Source organism: Acinonyx jubatus, chromosome B2 (assembly GCF_027475565.1).
Source record: "Acinonyx jubatus isolate Ajub_Pintada_27869175 chromosome B2, VMU_Ajub_asm_v1.0, whole genome shotgun sequence".
Classification (NCBI taxonomy): domain Eukaryota; kingdom Metazoa; phylum Chordata; class Mammalia; order Carnivora; family Felidae; genus Acinonyx; species Acinonyx jubatus.
In genome coordinates this window covers 87,694,039-87,718,070 of record NC_069385.1, presented here as the reverse complement: position 1 = coordinate 87,718,070, position 24,032 = coordinate 87,694,039, and the positions used below count along the sequence as shown (strand labels likewise).

Here is a 24,032-nt window from a genome sequence, read left to right as displayed (position 1 = left end):
AATACTACTTGGCAATGAGAAAGAATGAAATATGGCCTTTTGTAGCAACATGGATGGAACTGGAGAGTGTTATGCTAAGTGAAATAAGTCACACAGAGAAAGACAGATACCATATGTTTTCACTCCTATGTGGATCCTGAGAAACTTAACAGAAGACTATGGGGGAAGGAGAGAGAAAAAAAAAAGTTAGAGAGGGAGGCAGTCAAACCATAGGAGGCTCTGTCTCAATCACAAGATTGAGAATACAGTTAACCCCTCAATAATGTGGGTATTGAGGCACACTCCCTGCAGAGATGAAAATCTGCATATAACTTTTGGCTCCCCTAAATCTTAACTAATAGCCTAATCTTGACTGGAAGCCTTACTGATAACATAAACAGTCAATTAACACACAGTTTATATGTTACATGTATTATACAACACATTCTTACATAACATCAGCTAGAGAAAAGAAAATGCTATTAAGAAAATCATAAGGAAAATACATTTATAGTACTGTACGGATTTATCAGAAAATATCCACATTAAGCGTAACTAACAGTTCAAACCTGTGTTGTTCAAGAATCAGCTGTAGTTATTATTAATATTTCTATTATAAATCTAACAGCCAATGGAAATAACACATAATCCAAATGTAACCAAAATAAGTATTCTAAAAACTTTAAAATAAAGTAAAAATAAAAGGGACACAACTACAAATCACTCTAAATACTATTCTAATAATTATGATTAAAATAATCGAATAGGGACACCTGGGTGGATCAGTCGGTTAAGTGTTTGGACTCTTGATTTCGGCTCAGGTCATGATATCATGGTTATTGAGATTGAGCCCCTTTTTGAGCTCTGCCCTAATAGCTCAAAGAATCTGCTTGGGATTCTCTCTCTCCCTCTCTCTGCCCCTGCCCCACTCAAATGCTCAGGTGCATACACTATCTCAAAATATAAATAAATAAATAAATAAATAATCAATTAATCAAATAACTTATATAGAATAGGAGGAACCCTAAATTAGCATAATAGAGTTTAGTGGGCTGATAGCCACATCCCCCAAATTTTCATAAATTAACAGGTGCAATAAGGCTTGGCTTCACTCTCAGCATGTTGCTTATCTTATGTCTACTACTTGGTGGCTTATGCCTTTAGGTACCCAAACAGCCTATGGCTATTTCATAAACATTACTTGTATTCCTGAACTCCTGTGATCAATGATCTTGTAGCTACATAACTTAACATCGTATTCAGTTAGCATAACAAACTATAAAATTAATTCCTATAACTGATTAAAATACAAATAACCCATTTTTTAAAGTGGACAAAAGACAGACACTTCACCATGGAAGATATACAAAATGGCCAACAAGCACACTTTAAAAGGTCCTCATCATTAGTCATCAAGAAGATGTCAATTAAACCGACAATGAGATACACATACCCAAAAGAACAGCTAAAATTAAACTGACAATACCAAGTGCTGCCAAGAATGTAGAGCAACTGACATTCTCATACTTTGCTAGAGGCAGGGCACAGTGGCCCAACAATACAGAAAATCGTTTAGTAGTTTCTTACCAGGTTAAACTTACAACTACCACATGATCCAGCAATTCTATTCCTCTCTCAATGAAGAGCAGCAAAATATGCAAAGTGTTTCTGCCCAGAGAAGCCTGCTGAGGTTACAGAGTCCAGGGCTTTTACTGGGGACTTGTAAAACAGGCACAATACAAAGTACATCCAAGCATTGGGTTCACAGGAGTTAGTCCAGGGTCAGCCACACAAGCAGGCCTTCCTGAAGGTAGGCGATAACTGAACAGACTCAGGTGAACAACAAAAGTGTTCTCAGCAACATTATTCACAGTGGCCAAAAACTGGAAACGATCCAAGTGTCCATCAACAGGTAAACAGATAAACAAACTAAGTGGTATTGTATTTAAACAAATGACTAGTATATAGTAACAAAAAAGAACAAACTACGGATACACACAAGGAATAAAACAAGCCCAGACACAAGAGTACATTTTTTGTGACTGAACTTAAGGAAGTTCTAAAACTGGAAAACTAATTTATTGCAACACAAGTCAAAAAAGTGGTTGTGGTAGCTACTGACTGTAAAGAGACATGAAGATGTACAGCAACTAAAATTTGCATATGTTGCTGACAGGAACATCCCAAAAGAGACAGTTTCTAGGAATCAACACCTGAAGGAAGGAAGTGGGGAACAGACACAATTCCGAGAAGATTCTATAATATCCCTTCAGCAGTCTGTGATTCAAAATACATGTAGAACAACTGCTCTAAATCTTTGCTTTGCTAACACCACACTCTAAATCAACTATCTTCTGACTATTCTTTTTCAGTGTCCTTCATAAAGATCCCTTCCTTTAGCCCATAAATGTTAATCTGTAAAGAAAAAAAAACTAACATTTTTATGTGTTTCAGATTAGTTCCCTAATGTCCAGGTTGAGTTTATATACCTGTAAATAAAAAAAAAAAAAAAAAAAAAAAGTTGCTGCTACCACTATCATGAAACAGAGAAATTGCTTCTTTTAAAGTTCTACTTCAAATTGATAATTACGTACAAAGGAAAACTATTCTTAACAGTGATGACACTCTGATATCCTTACATCTTTATAAAGTGTGCTTTAATTTGTAAATGTTTTTGTTAAAAGATTGCTACTAGCAAGTAAAAGATAAACAGACTGTTTGGTTTAATAGTCCCACTAACATCAAAGAAAACATATTAACAAATTTTAGAACCTCATGTCCACAAAAATTGGCAAGAATTAAACTCATAAAACAAATTCTTTTTTAAAAAACTTAGCAAGAAAGCAGCAAAAACAAATGAACAGAGAGCAATCATGTCATGTCCATCTTATGGACAAAAACTGGGTCAAAGAATATATGATAACTGTTACGATCTTTTCATATACCAAAGCAGACAATCTACCTTTTAAAAAATGTCTATCATTAAATTGCAAGTCACAGGAAAATGAGTTTGGATAAATTAGGCTTTTTTTTTTTAGTTCATTTATTTTGAAAAAGAGAGAGGGAGTGTACGCAAGCAGGGAAGGAGCAGAGACAGAGTGGGAGAGAAAGAATCCCAAGCAGGCCCCATGCTGTCAGTCCAAAGCCAACATGGGGCTCGAGCCCATGAACCATGAGATCATGACCTGAAGTGAAATCAAGAGTCAGACGCTTTAACTAACTGAGTCACCCAAGTGCCCCAACTGGGATAAATTAGGCTTTTGAATTTTTAGACATTCTTTGTTCCTCCTAACTACCGATGAAAACACTAAAACAAAGGATAATTTAGTCAATATTGTGAGATATAATTAATCATTACTACAAAGCATTTTGTTTTAGAGGGTCAAAGTATAAAGATATTCTGGGAATTCTAAAAGCCTTCTAAAATTATCCCATTTACCCAGCTGAAAGAATCCGGGGTCAGGACTGCTAGCTGCATATCCAAATACTCATTTTCATTTCAGCTGCTATACCCCTTTTTGTCCTTCCCCTTTTCTCCAGCTTCCTGCCCGAAATGGATACATGACAACTTAAACTCCAGCCATCATTTTGGACTTTGGTAACTATATAAGATGGAAATCATGTACTAAGGATGGAGAGCAGAGGAAAAAAAAAAAAAAAACACAAGTTTACGACCCTCATGATGCCATAGTACTGCCATATGATCTCTGAATAGCCCATTTCCGACTTATTTTAAATGAGACTAAAAAAAAAATAAAATAAAATAAGGACAACACTATACTATATATGCCATGTATGTCCAATCTGTTAAACAGCAGACAGGTGTAAGCCCTAAAACAGAATATGACACGAGAAATAGGAGAAGCCAAACATTCACTCCTGAACTATCCAGAGCTGTTGGTAGCCTGTGAGCCATGAGTGTAACAGATCTCAATTAACTTTTACCACTGAACATGCTAGCATCATGAGATGCCCCAGAATCCCCTGGGTTTTAGATATACCTCTTGCCTTCACTGTGTAGCCGCAACTCTATTTCCCCTAATAACCAGCATCAATCATTCCAGCCAACATGGTAACTATTATTGCCTGTTCATTTCAATAGAATAAGGAAACCAAATGGTTAGGTGGAAGTAATACCTCTAATTCAATGAAACTATTGTTTCATCCTTACTAGAAGTGCTTCCATCTGGCTATTAAGAATTCTAACCAGCAGAACTCAGTTATTAGAAACAAGTTTTGTGACTAGGTCATTAGAAATAATTGTACAAACTACCACACTCACTTCTATCCCTTAGTTATTAAACATGGGTACAGATTATGGGACAGAGTCCCATGTAATGCTCACTAGTCCATAGCATTCTCTAAAATAATAATAATAGTAATAATACAAATACTTCTCAGTTCATTTTATGAAGCTAGCAGGGTTTTCATATGCAAACCTGACAAGAATAATAAGATACAGGAAATTTATAAACCAGTCTCACCTCTCAGTCAATTTTTAAGAGAATCCCAAATAAGGTAACAGCAAAACAAGTCCAACAAGAAGATTTAAAAACCAAAAAAGCCACCATCATGACCAATCAAGGTTTATCCTAGGAGTGCAAAGTTGGTTGAAGAATAATTTACCTATGTAATACATTACTTAAAAGATTAAAAAAAAAAAAAAAAAAACCTCACATGATTATCTCCTCTGATAAAATGTATTCAACTCAAATATCTAATGAGTATGTTCCAGTCATCATTATAGGGTTCATGAATATGGCTAAATCAAAGCTCAGAAGTCCCTACTTTCATAAGAAAGATGGGGGGAGTGGAACTCAATGGGAGGAAAAATAAAATATTTGGAATCACTGTGTGAACAGCTCAGAGCACATTAAAAAAAAGTCTTAAAACGGTTAGAAAAACACAAACAACCTAACTTTAAAAAAGGTAACTCAAATAGAAAATTGAAAAAGCCAATAAATTTTTTAAAAACATGCAATTTCTTTTTCAAAATAAGAGAAATGAAGATTAAGGACCTATCATTTCACACTTGCCACACTGGCAAAAACTAAAAATACATAGCAGTATCAAAGTTTGGCATAGAGAACACCTGAAACTAATGTAACATTGTGTGTCAACTATACTCCAAAAAAAGTACACTGTAGATTCTGAAACTACAGCCACAGTCTTGCCGTTCCATATTATCCAAATAATATTAGCCTTGTCAGTAGTATTTAAAAAAATTTTTTTAACGTTTATTCATTTTTCGAGAGACAGAGAGAGACAGAGCATGAGAGGGAAAGGGGCAGAGAGAGGGAGACACAGCATCCAAAGCAGGCTCCAGGCTCTGAGCTGTCAGCACACAGCCCGACGTGGGCCTCAAACTCATTAACTAGGAGATCATGACCTAAGCCAAAGTCAGATGCTCAACTGACTGAGCCACCCAGGCACCCCTTGTCAGTAGTATTTTATAGCAATATTTTAATCTCAGGTTACAGTTTCCTTGCTATTCCAAGAACTCAGATAATGCATGAACACTTTATTTTAAATGTTTATTTATTTTTGAAAGAGAGAAAGAGAGAAAGCGTAAGGGAGAGGGAGAGAGGGGGAGGGAGGGAAAGGGATAGAGGGAGAGAGGGAGAGAGGGAGAGAGGGAGAGGGAGAGAGGGAGAGAGGGAGAGAGAGAGAGAGAAAGTGAACGAACGGGGGAGGGGCAGAGAGGGAGACAGAATCCAAAGAAAGTTCCAGGCTCTGAGCAGTCAGCACAGAGCCCAACACGGGGCTCCAACTCATGAGCCATGAGATCAAGACCTCAGCTGAAGTCAGACACTTAACCAACTGAGCCACCCAGGTGCCCCAATACATGAACACTTTTAAATGTTCTTTTTTCTCCCCTTCATTTTGAAGGTAGTATATACTCATTTGGGTAATTTTGCAAATAAAAATATACACACAAAATAAAACAGTTACACATAATTCAACTACCTAAATGCCACCTAATTTGACCTTTGGGATGTTTTCTTTTAGTTGTTGATTGCACACACAGCTTTTATTTTTATTTTCTATATAACTGTAATAGATTGGGCCAGGGGCCAGGAAACTACAGCCTATAGGCCAAATTTGGCCCACCACCTGCTTTTGTAAATAATGTTCTATTGGAATATAACAGCAAAAACAAAAACACCAACTTTAGGATACAGAGCAATTGGAAGGATCACACCCTTTTCATGGGAATTAAAGTGGTATAAATACTGAGGAAAATAATTTGTCATTATTTAGAATGTTCAAGATGCACATAACTTATGGTCCATCAATTTTATGTATGTATTTTGCACATACGCAACAGGAAACGTGTACAAACATGTTCCTCACACAGTTTTTAGTAGCAAAAAATCCAAATGTCCAGACTGATCACCATGTGTTATATTCATACACAATAAACTACACCTTATGCAAGAACACATAAGAATCTCAGAAACATAAGGCTGAATGAAAACAAGTAATTTCGTATAAAGTTCAAAATGTAAAACCAAAGATACAGCATGGCAGATACAGCAAGGCAAAGCAAGGGATTAACAGACTAAAAAAATCAGAATAGTGATTACTTCTAAGGGGGCTGGAGGAGAGATGGCACCAGGGAAAGGCACACAAGGGACTTCAAACTTTGTATGTTACATGCTTAATAAATATTTTGCAAGTATAAAAGTATTATATGTTGACTAAACATCAAATCTGTCAATATTTGCAACACTTCTGTGTCAGCTGCATCTGGATTCTTGACCCAGAGAAACTGTGAGATAATGTTTGTTTTAAACTGCTAAATTTGGGTGTGATTTGGTACACACAACAGGTAACTACTACTGCTGTTAATAGTACCTCACTGATTCAAACAGCAAGGAGCATGATCTGACAGTATACAACTCAGAGAACAAAACTGTTTATAGGCTTTAACTTAGAATATGTAGTCTGAAGAATAGTCATTTTCCTTAAGGGTTTTTTTTTTTTTTTTTTTTTGGTTGTTTGTTTCCTCTACTATTTCCACTTGGAAACAAATCCTTAGGACACTAAGTCTCACGGAGTCATTATCCAGAGAATGCCTTGAGCAAATGTAATCCAAAGCCATTTCGAAAACTTCCCCCAATGATTAAGAATACAGTCTTTTAAGAAGGGGGAAGGAAAGCACAACTATCTCATCAAGAACTTCACAAAACTGAATCAAAAAAAAAAAAAAAAGTCCTCCAATTTAGTCTCAGTCCATCTTACCTAAAAAAGCAATTTAGAGATGTTTTCACAACAATAAAGAATCAAAAAGATGTGGGGTGCCTGGATGGCTCAGTCGGTTAAGTGTCTAACTTCAGCTCAGGTCACGATCTCATGATTCGTGAGTTCGAGCCCCACGTCGGACTCTGTGCTGACAGCGCGGAGCCTGGAGCCTGCTTCAGATTCTGCCTCCCTCTCTCTCTGCCCCTCCCCCGCTCTGTTTCTGTTTCTGTCTCTGTTTCTGTTTCAAAAATAAATAACCCTTAAAAAAATATTTTAAAACAAAGAATCAAAAAGATGTAAATCTGATGAAATGTTAGGTCAATTCTTCTAATTTTCCCGTATCATTGCACAGGGGTTTACTTTCCTTGCTCTCTTAGCTGATGTGAATTAAAACAACAACAGATACCAGATACCACATGTCTCATACTCCTCATACCATGAAGTAGATACTACTTTATCACCACTTCACAAGTGGAGTAGTCATAAAGAAGTTAAATGACTTCAAGGTCCCACAGTACTCATCTCAAACTAGACACTAGGAGGTTGTAAACCCTACGTTCAAAATGCATAGTAAAGACTCCAGGTACAACTTTTCAGGATTTAACCAACAGGGAGTAACGAAAAACTTCATAAAAGCCCTCTTAAGTGCTCTTAAGGCATGGCATAGAAAAGGCATGGCATAGAAATAGGAGTTTGAAAGTTTCTTGGTCCATCTTATTCTTCCTTAGTTCCGTAACTTACCTCATCCAAATATGCATACATCTATTTTCACTAGAGAAACACTGAAGAGCAAAAAGAACTTATTATAACACCTAATAATCTAGGATTCTTTGAATAAGAGCATTCGTATGGTGGACAACAATGCAGTAAATGCTTTCTAAAAAAATACAGATACACTATATCCTCAAACCAGTAGTATTTGAAACAGCCCAAAACTATGGCCAACAGGCACATGAAAAGATGCTCAACGTCACTCCTCATCAGGGAAATACAAATCAAAACCACACTCAGATATCACCTCACGCCAGTCAGAGTGGCCAAAATGAACAAATCAGGAGACTATAGATGCTGGCGAGGATGTGGAGAAACGGGAACCCTCTTGCACTGTTGGTGGGAATGCAAACTGGTGCAGCCGCTCTGGAAAACAGTGTGGAGGTTCCTCAAAAAATTAAAAATAGATCTACCCTATGAGCCAGCGATAGCACTGCTAGGAATTTACCCAAGGGTTACAGAAGTGCTGATGCATAGGGGCACTTGTACCCCAAAGTTTATAGCAGCACTCTCAACAATAGCCAAATTATGGAAAGAGCCTAAATGTCCATCAACTGATGAATGGGTAAAGAAATTGTGGTTTATATACACAATGGAGTACTATGTGGCAATGAGAAAGAATGAAATATGGCCCTTTGTAGCAATGTGGATGGAAATGGAGAGTGTTATGCTAAGTGAAATAAGCCATACAGAGAAAGAGAGATACCATATGTTCTCACTCTTAGGTGGATCCTGAGAGACTTAACAGAAACCCATGGGGGAGGGGAAGGAAACAAAAAAAAAAGAGGTTAGAGTGGGAGAGAGCCAAAGCATAGGAGACTGTTAAAAACCGAGAACAAACTGAGGGTTGATGGGGGGTGGGAGGGAGGGGAGGGTGGGTGATGGGTATTGAGTAGGGCACCTTTTGGGATGAGCACGGGGTGTTGTATGGAAACCAATTTGACAATAAACTTCATATATTGAAAAAAAAAAAGAAAGAAACAGCCCAAAACTGAACTCAACTGATCATGAATTTCAGAATAAACAAGCTATGATATGTTAATACAATGGAATATTTATAGCAATGACAATCAACAAAGTACTGTTGCCTGCAGTAATACAGATGAATCTCAAACACAATGCTAAACACTAAAGAAACCAAACAGAAAACAATATATACTATATAATTCAATTTACATCTACACAAAAAATGACAGCCCAAGAATCAGTGTCAGAAGAAGGAAGGGTCTCTAGGATAAAGTGATAGGACAATTACAGAAGGGCTGAACACACCAGTCTTGAATAATTCCCGCTTTTGGTTTGGGCTCTATTGCTACAACCCCTGAATGCATACAAAATCAAAACAAAAAGTTAGAGAAACTATTAAGTAAAATGAAAATTCACTTAAAAGAAATTAAAGGAAACAATCACAAAACCAAAAGGCAACCAACGGAATGGGAAAAGATATGTGCAAATAACATATCAGATAAAGGATTAGTATCTAAAATCTATAAAGAACTTACCAAACTCAACATCCAAAAAACAAATAATCCAGTGAAGAAATGGGCAGAAGACATGAATAGATGCTTTTCCAAAGAAGACGTCCAGATGGTCAACAGACACATGAAAAAATGCTCAACGTCACTCCTCATCAGGGAAATACAAATCAAAACCACACTGAGATACTACCTCACACCGGTCAGAGTGGTTAAAATTAACAACCCAGGAAATAACAGATGCTGGTGAGGATGTGGAGAAACGGGAACCCTCTTGCACTGTGAGTGGGAATGCAAACGGGTGCAGCCACTCTGGAAAACAGTGTGGAGGTTCCTCAAAAAATTAAAAACAGAACTACCCTATGACCCAGGAATGGCATTACTAGGAATTTATCCAAGGGATACAGGAGTGCTGATGCATAGGGGCACATGTACCCCAATGCTTATAGCAGCACTTTCAACAATAGCCAAATTAAGGAATGAGCCTAAATGCCCATTAACTGATGAATGCATAAGGAAGATGCGGTTTATATATACAATGGAATACTACTTGGCAATGAGAAAGAATGTAATCATGCCATTTGCAGCAATGTGGATGGAACTGGAAGGTATTATGCTGAGTGAAATAAGTCAGTCAGAGAAGGACAGACACCATATGTTTTCACTCATAAGTGGATCTGAGAAACTTAACAGAAGACCATGGGGAAGGGAATGGGAAAAAAATAGTTACAAACAGAGAGGGAGGGAGGCAAACCATAAGAGATTCTTAAATACAGAGAACAAACTGAAGGTGGAAGCAGGCGGTGGAGGAGAGGGAAAAATGGGTGATGGGCATTGAGGAGGGCACTTGTTGGGATGAGCACTGTTGCATGTAAGTGATGAACCATGGGAATCTACCCCAAAAACCAAGAGCACACTTTACATACTGTATGTTAGCCAATTTGACAATAAATTGTATTTTAAAAAACTAAAAAATTTTTAAAAAATTAAAAATTTAAAAAAAGAAATTAAAAGAAAGTAGTGAAAGTGTTAAAACTAAAAATTTCAAGAATGGTTAGAGAAAACATTATAGTAAGCTTTACAATAAATTACAATTAATACAATGTAAAAATTTAAAGATTAAAATAAATTTGAAATGTAAAAATAGAACTCAGATAAAAAGCCTAAACACATATGTGAGATAAAAACTTGAACAGGTTCAAACATGAGATTAAAACAGAAGTGAAACAAAAATGTCAGACAAGAGCAGTTTTTTAAAAGAAAATATCAAAGAAGTTTAAAGATATAAATCAAGAAATAAAAACATTCAAAAAGGAAAAAAGGACTGAATCCTGAATGTTTCTAGGATAAACAATAGCCTCATATGAGGGGGTCTCTTCTGAGTACAGAATCCCTATGAGTATAGGGCAAAAGGGCAGAAATAAACAACTTTACTCTCTCATCCTTCAACAAGCTCCAGGAGACTCCTTTGCAGGCAGCTTCAGGTACCTGAGGACTGTTAATAACCAATCAATAGCTAGGGGAGAACAAGCAGGTAGAAGCAGCAGCTAGCTGGCCTGAGTTTCCAGGAAAAAAATACCCAAAGTTCCATTAACATAACAGAAGTATCTCAAAAATACGGTTTCCAGACCCTAGGATTAGCACGGATCACTTCAGGGTATGCAAATATGAAAATTATTTTCATAATAATATCAAAATGTCATTAGCCATTCCACTAACAGCTACTATTTTTTTAAGTTTATTTATTTTGAGAGAGAGAGAGAGAGAGAGAGAGAGAGAGCAGGGGAGGGGTGAGAGAGAGAGGGAGAGAGAGAATTCCAAGGGGGCTCCATACTGTCAGCACAAAACCCCACATGGGGCTTGAACTCACAAACTGTGAGACCATGACCTGAGCCGAAATCAAGAGTCAGTTACTTAGTCAACTAAGCCACCAGGCACCCCATAGTTATTATATTTTTCACCACCAAGCAATCACCAGTGGGGAAAACTTTTATTTAGGGAAGTCCCTTTTGATGCGGTAATAATTCCATTAGATGTCTACCTTTGAGTACCCACCTTTTTAATATCCTGTGAGAAGAGAGGTGCACATAAATTGCCCTTGTGAGAAGCACTCTGGTATTTCACTTGTGAGCTACACTAGGCACTTTTTTTCAAAGAACACCATTTTTCTTGAAAGAACAACTGACAGACAAGCAGTAGTTATCCAGGCTTGAGTATTAGATGGACTTTCTCAAAAATGAATAAAGTGGCCTTGTCACTTCAAAGAAAATAAGTAACAGTATTGCTGCCCAATAAAACCTAAGTTTTCAAAAGAAAATTAAGATTTTTGGAAAACTTGAATCCACCACCTTGAGTTTTACAACTTTCCAATACATAAACACTTTTCTGATAAGAGCATTGGTGACATTAATGGAACACCAAAGTAAACCAGACTCATTCTGGGTGTAATCTAGCATTCCGTATTATTTAAAAGATCCCAGATGATCTTTGGAGCTGCCCTGGGGGTTCAGTGCTATGAAGAATTCCCACAGGTAACATCCCCAGAACCATTTATTAAAAGGCAGCTCATTTAATGCCACAAAGCTCCAGCTTTAGGCTATGCCACAAAGCTCCAGCTTTAGGCTATGCCACTCACTAACAAGGTGATCTTTAATATCGCTAAATATCAATTTCTCCATCTGTAAAAGATAGAAAATACTTCCCAAAAAATGACATTCATGAAAATTAAGTAAAACGTTGAATATGAAAGTCTCATACAGTTCTTGGCAAGGTTAGACAATGAAAACATGTTGATATGTTAGAAGTAATTAGATAAACTATGGAATCTCACAGAATGGATACATAAAAAATAGTTCTTTGGATAATATCTAGCATTTCTGGAGAAACAGGTGGGCTTGGGAATAGTAACTATTTCAGAAGCTATACAATCCTTTAGGCTCCCGGGGGGTAGGTCACCATCTAAGTAAAAGCCAAGAGCCTATTAGCCATAGCTAAGGTGGATATGACTAACTTTATGCCAAAAACCATTAATATTAGTCTTGCCTTGAATCCACAGTCATCAAGAAATCTTCTATCATTATTTGGCTTCTCATGCAAATTTCTTCCCTAGGTCAGTATCTCAACTATACTATCCCAAGGTAGTTATGTTTCCAACTATAACTCAAGTTCTGCCAAAAATCAAACCCTTTATCCTTAAGTCCTCTACTGTTTGTAATGATTAACTTATCTCCCATGCTATGCATTTAAAATAGTAGGGACATACTTTCCTTAGGAGAATTGAGAAAAATACACACTAAAATCATTTTAGGTAGATTAATTCTCTCCATAAAACAACTGGAAGGGCTTCATTAACATGTTCATTCAATTAACATTCCTGTATAAAAGTCTTTGTAACCTTGGTTACAATGGGTTAATCTGGTAGCCTCTAGGTTCAATGATAAAATATGGCTCTTCAACCTGGACCGCACCAAGATAAAAGTTGCCTTATCTTGTCATGTGCTCTATTGCACAAATACACTTTAGTGTCACATAGAAGAGAGGCTCCCTTCCCCCAAAACTTTTTTTGAAGTGATTTATATACATCCTACCAAAATCTGTACTGAAAAGATAACATTCTGTTTAATACAGCACCATTTCGAAGGTTCTAACAGGTCAAATTTATATTTTATAATTTACATTTAATGTATTCATCAGAAATAATGAATTCTACATTAAAATACCACAAAATATTTCTAAAATACATGCCAGAGGGATAGAATTTCATGGGTTCTGAAGATTTTAGATCAGGAGAAAAGGCAAAGGCAGAGCCAAAGCAACTAAGTTAAAATTCAATGAAACCCTTGAAAAAATTATCCCACCAAAAGAAACTGCTATGTTTTTTCAGTTTCCAATTTAGTGTCCTGCTGAATTTTTATTCAACATATTGATTCATTGCTGAAAAAAAAATGACATCCCTTCCTTAAATCAGCATTAATATTTTTGTAAAAACACAAGTCTTATGTATATCCAGAGAGAACATCTGGGAAACATTTAGGTGCTTATAATAAGCTTTTATAATTGAACATTCGGGAAGGAAGAGAGAGGAAAGACCCAATCAACCAGAATCCCTTGGATTAAACTGGATCAGTATAGCACAATAAAGTTGATGCTACAAACTCTCCAGTGTACCCTCTACTAGTGTCAATACTTAGAAAAAAATGTCTAGAAAACAAGAGATTTTTTTAACTCAAGAGCACAACTGGGAAACTGGTAATGTTAACAAAGGACAAGACTTGAGATTTAAAGTAACTTGACTGAAACTCTAAAGAGACATATAAATAAACCCAAATGAAGCAGAGTAGGTTAAAAGTTTCCAGATTATGGGAATGAATGCTGTATTGCTGTATTACTTACTCCTAGTGTTGAAACAATAATCACAAAAGTGATAGCAAAATGTTTACACATAGCTTAATTCTACATTTTGGTTAGCAGCCCAAATAGGAAATGAAACTGAGATACTTACTATAGTAACCATATAATACAGTGTCCTCAATCTGTCTGCTGACATTAGCATTAGCCCAGTCCTGGGATAAAAAGGAAATAGAAATATTAACGAAACATCCATTTGTGTAACAATTACAATTAGGTTTTAATATAACTGAATGTCACTTATAAATACATCATCAACTAAACAAGTATGGCCTGTGCCTTCAATAATTAATTAAGAGACAGATAAGTAAACAAACTTCAACAGGCAAATGCTCAGATGACAACATAGTTCTAGGGAAACACATAAACAGGAGCCACCAAACTCAGCCTAAAGATCAGGGATGGCTTCCCAAAATGATTCTAACCCGAAAAATGAAGAAAGAAAGGTCGTTCTCAGAAAATAGGAGGAAAAAAAAACAAACAGTAGGAAGTACAGAAGATAGGAGGAACATACCTGAAAGTTTGAAAAAACTGCAAGAAGCTAAATATATAGTTTCATTAGAGCCTTTGGAAAGCTAAGAAAAAGCAGGTGGAGCAAGGGAGGGAAAGAGCCAGGTTTAAGGCACTATGAGTCATGCTAAGTATTTTGGACTTTGTCCTAAGGAAAACAGAAAATAGTGACGAATTATTATACAGAGAGTGAAATACGATTGAATTTTAGGAAGAAGATATTTGAGTACAATATACATTTTTTAAAAATACCTAAAAAAAAGTCAATCTAAACTTCTTTGCCTTCATCCCACACAAGTGTTCTTTAAATTAGTAATTTAAATGTAGTAATTTAACTTAGAAAATATAATTCAAATTAATCTTTTCAAATAAAAAAAATCTGTATACTAATGAATCAGAACTAAATGCAAATCTTTTTATTAAATGTCCTAAACTTTATGCATATGAAAAATTAAATGTGGAGAGTCTAAGTGACTACTGCTATTAAGTAGTAAGGCTCAAATTGGTATCAAAGGTCATTTCTTTTCTATAAACACTTTAAGAGCTCAAGTGGTATCAACACCCCACTATACTGGCTCTTAAGGAAGGGTATCAGCATTTAAAGTTCCTTCTAAAATAATTTAGGTTTTTCTTTTTTTTTTCTTTTTCACCTACAAACACTTTGAACAATGAACATCTATGAATTTCTTGCTGACAAATTGGTAAAAGAAAAAAATGTGGAAAATCCAAATTTAGCACCACAAAAGCAAAACCTTGACACACAAAGTAGAATAAAAATAGTATTTTTTCCAATAGCAATAAAGACTATAAAAAATTTAATAGGTTAAATAAAAATGTTATATTATACAAAGAAAATTAAATTGATTATAGAACTTTTTAAAGATCTAAATAAATGAAAGTCACATGTTCCCACATGAAAAGATTGTAAATACCAAATCCCTCCAAATTAATCTATAAAAACTATATATACTGCCAATCCAAATCCCAATATACTAGAGGGTGGAGTATTTTGACATGCTGATTAAAAAAATCATCTGAAAAACATACAGGCAAGAGCTAGGAAATTTTTCGAAAAAGATCAACAATGAGGAATTTACCCAATTATGAGATTTTATTAATAAAACATAAAAATCTATTATTATAGTAACTTTTCATTTACCTAGGTGGCAAAATTTAAAACACATTATTAGTGGCAAATGTGGAGACAAAGCCATCTCCTACACGGTAAGTAAAATAGTCTATGATCTAAACATTGTTTGTTGGAATATATCCTAAAAAGATTCACACAAATCAGGACAGGTATCAGTACACAGATATGTTTTAAAGACAAATAGTACTGTCTAATGAATGACCTCAAGAGCTCTTACTGGATTATATGGCAACAAGCTACCAAAATGAAGCCTCCATTTCCCATACAGTAGGAGGAGCTGAACCCCATATTCACAGGGCTAAAGGAGCCCAAAGTCTCTAGATGTTCAGCAACTGGAATGTCCAAGCACCTCATGAACAGCTTGTATCAAGTGCACACTACCCGGCACCCAAGTCCATACTGTTAATCCACCTGCAAGGCCATTCTCCTTCTTGCCATATAAGACGAGCGAACAAAAGGAGGAAGAGGTACCTCTGCTAAAGCACCTGCACTTTGGGAAAGGTCATCGTTTTGCAGAATGTCAAGTAGATAAGAACCTGTGTACTTGCTGACCGTTCTCTCCGTAATTCCAGCCTGCACCAAATGTTTATTGATTCTTCACTCAAGAGCTCTTTATCCAACAATATTCAGTGTAGTGTTGTTCAAAAAATTAAAAAACAGTAACAACAACTGGAAATAATCTAAATGCCTGAGGAGAAACTGTATAGACATTAAAAAAAAATGGAATCTATATAAACTAGCATATATAGATATCCATGAGGGGATAGCACAGAACACATTGCAGCTAATAGTTTTAACACATGCAATCTTTGTCTAAAAAATGAAACACCCACACATATACAAAAAAAAAAAAAAATTTGCAACAGTGTTTACCACATGGCCATGGCAAAGCACTGGGGAGAATTCTGTTCCATGACTGGAAATTTTTTCAATGATTCAGGTATCCAAATTAATATGTACATAATCAAAACTTCAGCTCCTAACAGTTTCTTTAGCTGTTGTGTATGCACAAAACAGAATTTTAAAAAGATTTCTGAATCCTGAAGATTTTTTGAAATAGAGGATAATTCATCTATCCCTAATACAAACTCCCTTCCAATTTCCAAAATAATCCCACAAGAATTAATGTGGCCATTGAGAATTACTTAAAAGTTAAACTTTAAAATTAAACAAGACCCCAACCTCAAAAAAGTCAAAAGCAGAAAGTATGTTAAGGTAATCTAAAGCCAAAGATTCATTGACATTTAGTACTTTTCATCCTGCAAGGTTCTTTTGTTTAACCAAATCTTATGGCAATAAGAAAATATTTCTGTTACTATTTTAAAGCTAAAAATATGTGTAAAATATACATCATTCAAGTACTATTAGTCATTTGGCTTTTATACAGTTTTGCCTCCAAGGTATATACTGTCAAAAGAGCTTAGTTTATGAAACCTTCCTTCTTTTACCTTTTGAGAACCGCTATGCCCTTGATACATTTTGTAGACTACACTGCCTCCCAAGGTAGAGACCAAAAGAAACTACAGAGTCATTGAAGACCCAAGAACTAATACTAAAGAATATTAAAGACCACTTGAGATGAAAGGAAAATAGAAATTCCACAGAACAAAGATATAGTGGATCATGTATGTAAAATTTCCTTTCTATTCTTCAAGATGACACTTTGAAATGATCAGCCCAACCCAAAACTACACAACCCACCTCGATTTTACTTGGTATTCTTACCTTAGGCCAGTAGTTTTTATTCAGGGGTGACTCTGGCTCCCATGGGCATTTGGCAATGGAGACCCAGGGGGTAGGGGGGAGTGTCAATGTGCTACTGGCATTTGTGTGTAGAAGCAAAGATGTGTTAACTGTCTATGATGCACAGGATAACCCCCACAACAAAGATAAACCAGCACAAAATGTCAATGCCTAAAAAACGCTGACTTGGAGTTCCCTAAAATAATTTGGAGCCGTAAGACAGGAGCTTACTCAACTTACTACCAAATCTAACACCTACCTCCATCTGTATTCAAATGTTAGTCCTTCCTCCAGCCAAGTACCTATAGTCCTATTTATGGCCAATCCTTTCACATTTAGATCTCCAACTCCTCTGCTTTCTCAAGAACACTGTCCCTGCAATGATATCCTATCTTCCCTCTCAAAAATTTCTCCCACTGTACTGAATCCTAAAGTATACCAACTCTAGTAACTTCCATCAAGCACAGAGATAATACGCATAACCACCACAAATAACAACACCTCTCTTGATCCCACCTCCTAATCCCTTAGAGAACAAAAGTTCTCAAAAAGTTTTCAGCATTCCCTATCACCACTTCCTCACCTCCCATCCAGAGTTAACCCACTCCAACCTGACCACCCATGTGCTCCACTGAAACTATCTTGTTCCTTGCTTACCACTGACCAAAGCCAGCAGTCACTTCTCTACCCCTCTCCCTACACCTCTCAGCAACACTTCCAACTCCTACTTAATACCTCCACTTTTATATATACAATAGGCATTTTGAAGGTAATTTGTCCAAAATACAGTTCTATTAACATGACTTAAGGTCATAAACAATCCACCAGGCCTCGTCTTAATCTCAGCTAGTACCGAAGTGCAACACCACAATACCACAAATAGGCCAAACTCATCTCGAGCTTCTGTATTTGCTGTTTCCTCTCCCCACAGGCTTTTCCCTCTGGTTCTTCACCTGACTGGCTTCTCTTTATCCAGGTCTCATCTCAAGTAATCTGTTCCAGCAATCTGGCCTTCCTGTGCCCCTATCTGAATTACCCACAACTTAAACTTTCACATCAATCTATTATATTTCCTCACAGAATGTATCAACATGAAATTCACTTGTTTTGACTGTTTACTGTTGGCCTGATCTTACAGAATGTAAGCTCCATGAAAAGAGCAGCTTCATGTGTTTTATTAATCTCTGTGCTGACAGCTTGGAGCCTGGAACCTGCTTCAGATTCTGTGTCTCCCTCTCCCTGCCCCTCTCCTGCTCGTGCTCTCTCTCTCTCTCTCTCTCTCAATCTCAAAGAATAAACAAACATTAAAAAAAAAAATGTTTTAAATAATAATTTGCATAATTGGAAAGGAAATCAGAAATCTTCCAGTCCAACATCCTTCATTTTAAAAATGAAGAACTTGAAGTCTAGAAAACTTAACTAATTTGACCAAAATATAGCCTAGATAGTAGAGTCAAGTCTAGAACTCAGGTCTTGTAACTCCCTGCTAGCTTAGTGGTCTTTTCCATATACCATACAGACCCAAAGTACTCAATGTGAAACAGACTACAATTGTGATCCACCACTAGAAAAAGCCCTTGTAAATTATTTACTTCATTAATGTAAATCAACTCAAACTTCAAGGGAGCTAGGAGAGATACAAAATAAAACCTACTGCATTACTTAATATATTTTCGGATTAACAAAAGGTATTCTTCACACTTGGAAAGCTGTTGAATCAGTACCAGTTCACTTCTAGTCTTCCATGTTGGCTGTCCCATTCTTAGCCTCTGTGCTGCATGTGCACCCTCACTGATTCCCAGACACAACAACAGAAGCATAATATATACTGGACTACTAAACTTAAACACTTATTTGCCAAGAATTTGAAAGGGGAAAAAAAATCACAAGTATGATAGTAATTACCTTAAAGTACGATAGTAATTACCTTAAATGTACCATTTTGATTCTTCATGTAAGAAACCAGAAATATATCCACTGGTAGAAGTGCTGAAGTGATAAGTGCAATTGCCAGAGAAAAAATTGCCGTTATGGTGGAGACAACTTCACTTTCCCGCTGACTTTGGTATTTACGAACATATATCCAGCAGAATGCCAAAATAGCCTGAAAGACAACAAAAAGAAATGTTTTGCTACTGCACTATGTGTTCTCTAGCTCTGATTTTAGCATGTGTTTGAAAGTTTCCAATGGGAAACTATGTCAAATGAAGGTCCTTTTACATGTGTAATGAAGGCCCATTACCTCTTATAACCTTATTCTAGATTTATAATTTTCAAAGCCTATTTCATGAATGCAGTACAACCTCACTTAGATGCAAAGACACACCAAAAAACAAGTTATTGATAACAGTGCTCAGTTACATATATCCTCATTGAATACACTGCAATCATTAATGGTCTCATATGTCATAGTTGTAATTAGCTTTGCATACTTTTTACCTATAGATTTCTCCAGACTAATACAATATAACTTGAATTGAAATTAACTTCTGCCCCATTATGACAGTTCAAGGGTACCATTCAGCTAAAAGACTAACTGCCAATAATCACGATGCAATCGACAAATTATAATATAATTCAAATTTTAAAGGGCATTAAACAAAGAAAAGTGAACATTAAAAATGAGTACATGTGCACTGCAAGGAACTTTCCAGTGATAAAAGTACGCTCAGAGGTACTGAGGATGACATCTCTAATCCACCAGGTACTCTTAATAGCTGTCAATGCCTTTCTAATGACTAACACAGAGCATAGGACTTTGCTCACGATTCTCTAATTTTAGGGAATATCAGAATCATCTGGAGGGCTTGTTATAGTAAAAAATGCTAAGCGCCACCCCCAGAGTTTCAGATTCAGGGGTCTGGAGTGGGCCCAGAAAATGTGCCTTTGTAACAAGTTCCAATTGAGGCTGCTATTGGTCCAAGAACTACATTTTGAGAAACTCTCCTCTACTCAAATGTAGGGAATTACAGATAGGTACTAAACCAGTGATTCTCAGCCTAGGCTGGGTTAGAATCACCTGGGCAGTTTTTAAATACCTTTATGCTGTCCCCACAAATCAGAGTGAGGTTCCTGCAGGCCACAGCATTTTTAAAAAGCCTGAGGATTCCAATCTGAGCCAAATTTGAGAACCACTGTTATTTTGTTTTTTATTTTATTAAAGTAGTGTTGACATGCAATGTTACATTAGTTTCCAGTGTACAACATAGTGATTCTACAATTCTACTCCCTATGCAATGCTCACAAGCGTAGCTGCCATCTATAACCACACAACTCTATTACAATATCGCAGACCTTCCATCCTCATGACTTACTCATTCCATAACTAGAAGCCTGTACCTCCCGCTCCCCTTCACCCATTTTGCTCACCCTCTCCCTTCTGGCAGCCACCAGTTTGTTCTCTGTATTTATGGGTCTGTTTCTGGTTTTTTGTTTTGCTTTTTATATGCCACATATAAGTGAAATCATATGGTATTTGCCTTTATGCCTCTGGCCTATTTCACCCTCTAGGTCCATCCATGTTGTGGCAAATGGCAATGGAATATGACCTAACCATAAGAGAGAACCACTGTTTTAAATAAACTCTATTAAGAGCTCTGGGACAAAAGCGCCGTTTTGTCCTTTCACTCTCTTCAACAGATTCCACTGTTACTTCCTTTCCGAGTATCCTAGTTCAGGAGCCTGAACTGAACTAACACCACCACTCAACTTGTTTCACAGCTTCCAAATTCCCCTACCACAACCAAGATGTAAGAACAGTTCCACCACCACAGAAAAATCCCCTTTGCCCCTGTGTAGTTAACCCCTCTGTCTACTCTCCACCACTGTTATCTGTCCCGATAGCTTCTGCCTTTCTAGAATGTCATAATGTACTATATTATATAGCATGTCATCTACTGAGTCTGGCTTCTTTCACTTAGCATAATGCATTTGAAATCCATCCAAGTTGTTGCATGTAATTCCTTCATATTACTAATATTTCAGCTGGTGTCAGAACAGCAGAAAAAATAACGTAAGAAGGGAATGTAGACTTTGGAAACTGGATGTTGGAGGAAAAATAAGACCTAGTGTCAAATTCTGGCTATTTATGAATTTATTTTTGTGTTAGGAAAACATTTTTCATTAATTTATATTAATATTTTACCATTTTTGTTTTTAAATGAATTCACAAATATTTAAAACATTCCTCAAATTATTTTGAAGCCACTGCAAGTTGAGCTTTACCATTCTATCCTTAGCAGGACCTGACACACAAAGTATTCAGTAATTTTTTTGATGGATTTCAAAAAGATCTGCACTTTACAAAGTTCAAAGGGATAGGTATTACTGCAAAGGAAGACGTTTGCCAAAACCAGACAGACAAGTAGGGAAAGGGCAACTCAAGCAAAATAGTTAAGACAGAGAATACTGAATTTTTTGGTCTCAGGAGATAGTATAGTTTTAAAACTGAGAACCCCAAAGAGCTTTTTGTTTATGTGGGTAAAATCTATCAGTAGTGACTACATTATAAAATAAATCAAATGTCATCATCTACAAAATAGTAATAAGAATATTTCATAGCAGGTTATAAGACTTAAATAAGATGTAAAGAGTTTAGCACAGTGCCTGGCCACAATAACTGCTTCACAAATAGCAACTGTCATATGAATTGTCATAGGTCACTACATCATATGAAACCAAATGTCATGTGAAATAACATCTTAAGAACATTTCATAAAAGAAATATACAATTTTGTTAATAATTATAAAGAAAAGTTTAGAGCAGTCTCCAACTTCTCCCAACAGATTCTAATTTAACTGGTCTGGGCAGTAGGCTTTTTTAAAACTCCTTAGTGGACTTTGATGAGAAGTTAAGGTTGACAATGACTGGGGGAGAGGCAGGAATGAGAACGGATGAATGTTTCTTAAACTAATGAGCATAGATCCTTTCTGTGTCAGTAAGGCTGGGGTCTTATATTTAGTATATCTAACAAGTTCCCTTGTTAGTATATCTAACAAGGTGATGGTCACTTTGAGTAACAAGAATAAACTTGCTTTACAGAAATGAAGTCTCTGTCTTATATAGCAAAGGGAAATGCAATTGAGGATCTTGGGGGACTTACATAGAAAGGTTTAGATTTCATATAGTAAACATAGGTAGTTAGATTATAGGCTTGGAGGACTAAATCTAACCATTCCTCATGTGGCAGAAGAAACTGAAGTCCATTCTGTTTGCCCAGGATCACACAAATAAGTCAATCTGACTGTTCGATTCTTCAGTAGATTACTGGCAGCAGCTGTCAAAGTGTGAAGTCCTCCAACCACTGGCAGTCCCAGAACCCTAAGGATTTGCAAATTGAAAACTATTCTCATAATACTAAAAAGTCATTTGTCTTTTTCACTATGTTGCTATCTGCACTCATGTTGCGTAATTCATGGGTAAACACTGCTGGCAAATTAAGCATGAATCAAGACAACAGCACCAAATTGTGCCAGTAGTTACTGTATTCTTCACCTCCAGATACACACCCACAGAGGACAATTTAAGACTGTGCTTAATGAAACAGTAAAAATTAACTTTACTGAACTTTAACCCTTGAATCTTTTTTAATACTCCATGGGGGAAACTGCGAAGATTAGGCTGGAGTTTCTGCTGCTGCACGTTAAGGTGTGCTGGCTATATCTTAGGAGTAATGTAGGAGCTGAAAACCAAATCAGGCACTGGTTTCAAAGGAGTATCGCTTTGACTTGACAGTACGTGTGATTATGGTTATTCAGACTTGGACATTTGGCATATTTTGTTGAAATGAACAAACAGAACCTATCACCTCAAGAGAAAAAAAAAAAAACCTGACAGTATTTGTTCCCAAAGATAAAATTCGAGAGTTTAAATGAAACTCAGAACTTTGGAAAACTTGTATCCACAACTGTGGGCTTGACAGTTTCTCAGTACTTATTTCTGGAACATTTCTTCTGACAAGATCAGTGGTAATAATAATGAATGTGATATGTTAACATTATATATTGAAATATATCCATATTTGGAATATCTGCATCACTCAGTGAACCAGTATTTTCCAAATAATCAATGCATGATGTTATAAAACCATGCATGGGGCAGAAAGATCCATTCAAGTTCAACAGGGATCAACAAATTTTAATGTAACAGAATGAAGTTTATTCACAGGGTTTCAGATTCCATTATTTCAACTAACCTTTAGAAAGCTTCTATTTATTGAGTTTTGGTGTCATATTTAAGAATATCCACAATTACCTAAACAATACTCCTCTGCGAGGTACCACTAAAACGGGATTTTCTTCATACACTTCAACCAAAATAACATTTCAAAAGACTGAATGCAAAAGCAGACATAAGAATCTAGCTCTTTTCTCCCAAAGCATAAGAGACTTAAAAACTGAGAACAAACTGAGGGTTGATTGGGGTGGGAAGGAGGGGAGGGTAGGTGATGGGTATTGAAGAGGGCATCTTTTGGGATGGGCACTGGGTGTTGTATGGAAACCAATTTGACAATAAATTTCATATATTAAAAAAAAACTTTGTAAATAAAAATAATAAAAAAAAGAATCTAGCTCTCTTCTAATAAGCCAGGAATTATAGGAATTTGCAGAAAATTAAACGATAGCCCTTATTACTCATTTTTTCCTGTTCCAACATCTAGTTTCAAACTCCTCAATTCCCTTCTCATTTTATTTTTTTTCCTGGTGTATCATCACCAATTTCAATGACTTCCTTTATTCATCCATCCAATGTC

General features: G+C 36.3%; 1 protein-coding gene across 2 annotated transcripts in view; it reads right to left on the bottom strand.

The window, feature by feature from the left end:
- Positions 1-24,032, bottom strand: part of LMBRD1 (LMBR1 domain containing 1) — a 110,516-nt gene that overhangs the window by 84,712 nt on the left and 1,772 nt on the right. The window contains exons 2-4 of one of the 2 annotated variants that reach the window (XM_053222610.1): positions 22,525-22,600; positions 19,208-19,384; positions 13,972-14,032 (exon numbers count right to left, since the gene is read on the bottom strand). In XM_053222610.1, coding sequence (XP_053078585.1) covers positions 13,972-14,032; positions 19,208-19,234 — 88 coding nt within the window. In that variant the 5' untranslated portion in view covers positions 19,235-19,384; positions 22,525-22,600. The remainder of the gene's footprint in view (positions 1-13,971; positions 14,033-19,207; positions 19,385-22,524; positions 22,601-24,032) is intronic. The other variant, XM_027057490.2, reaches the window with a different exon arrangement.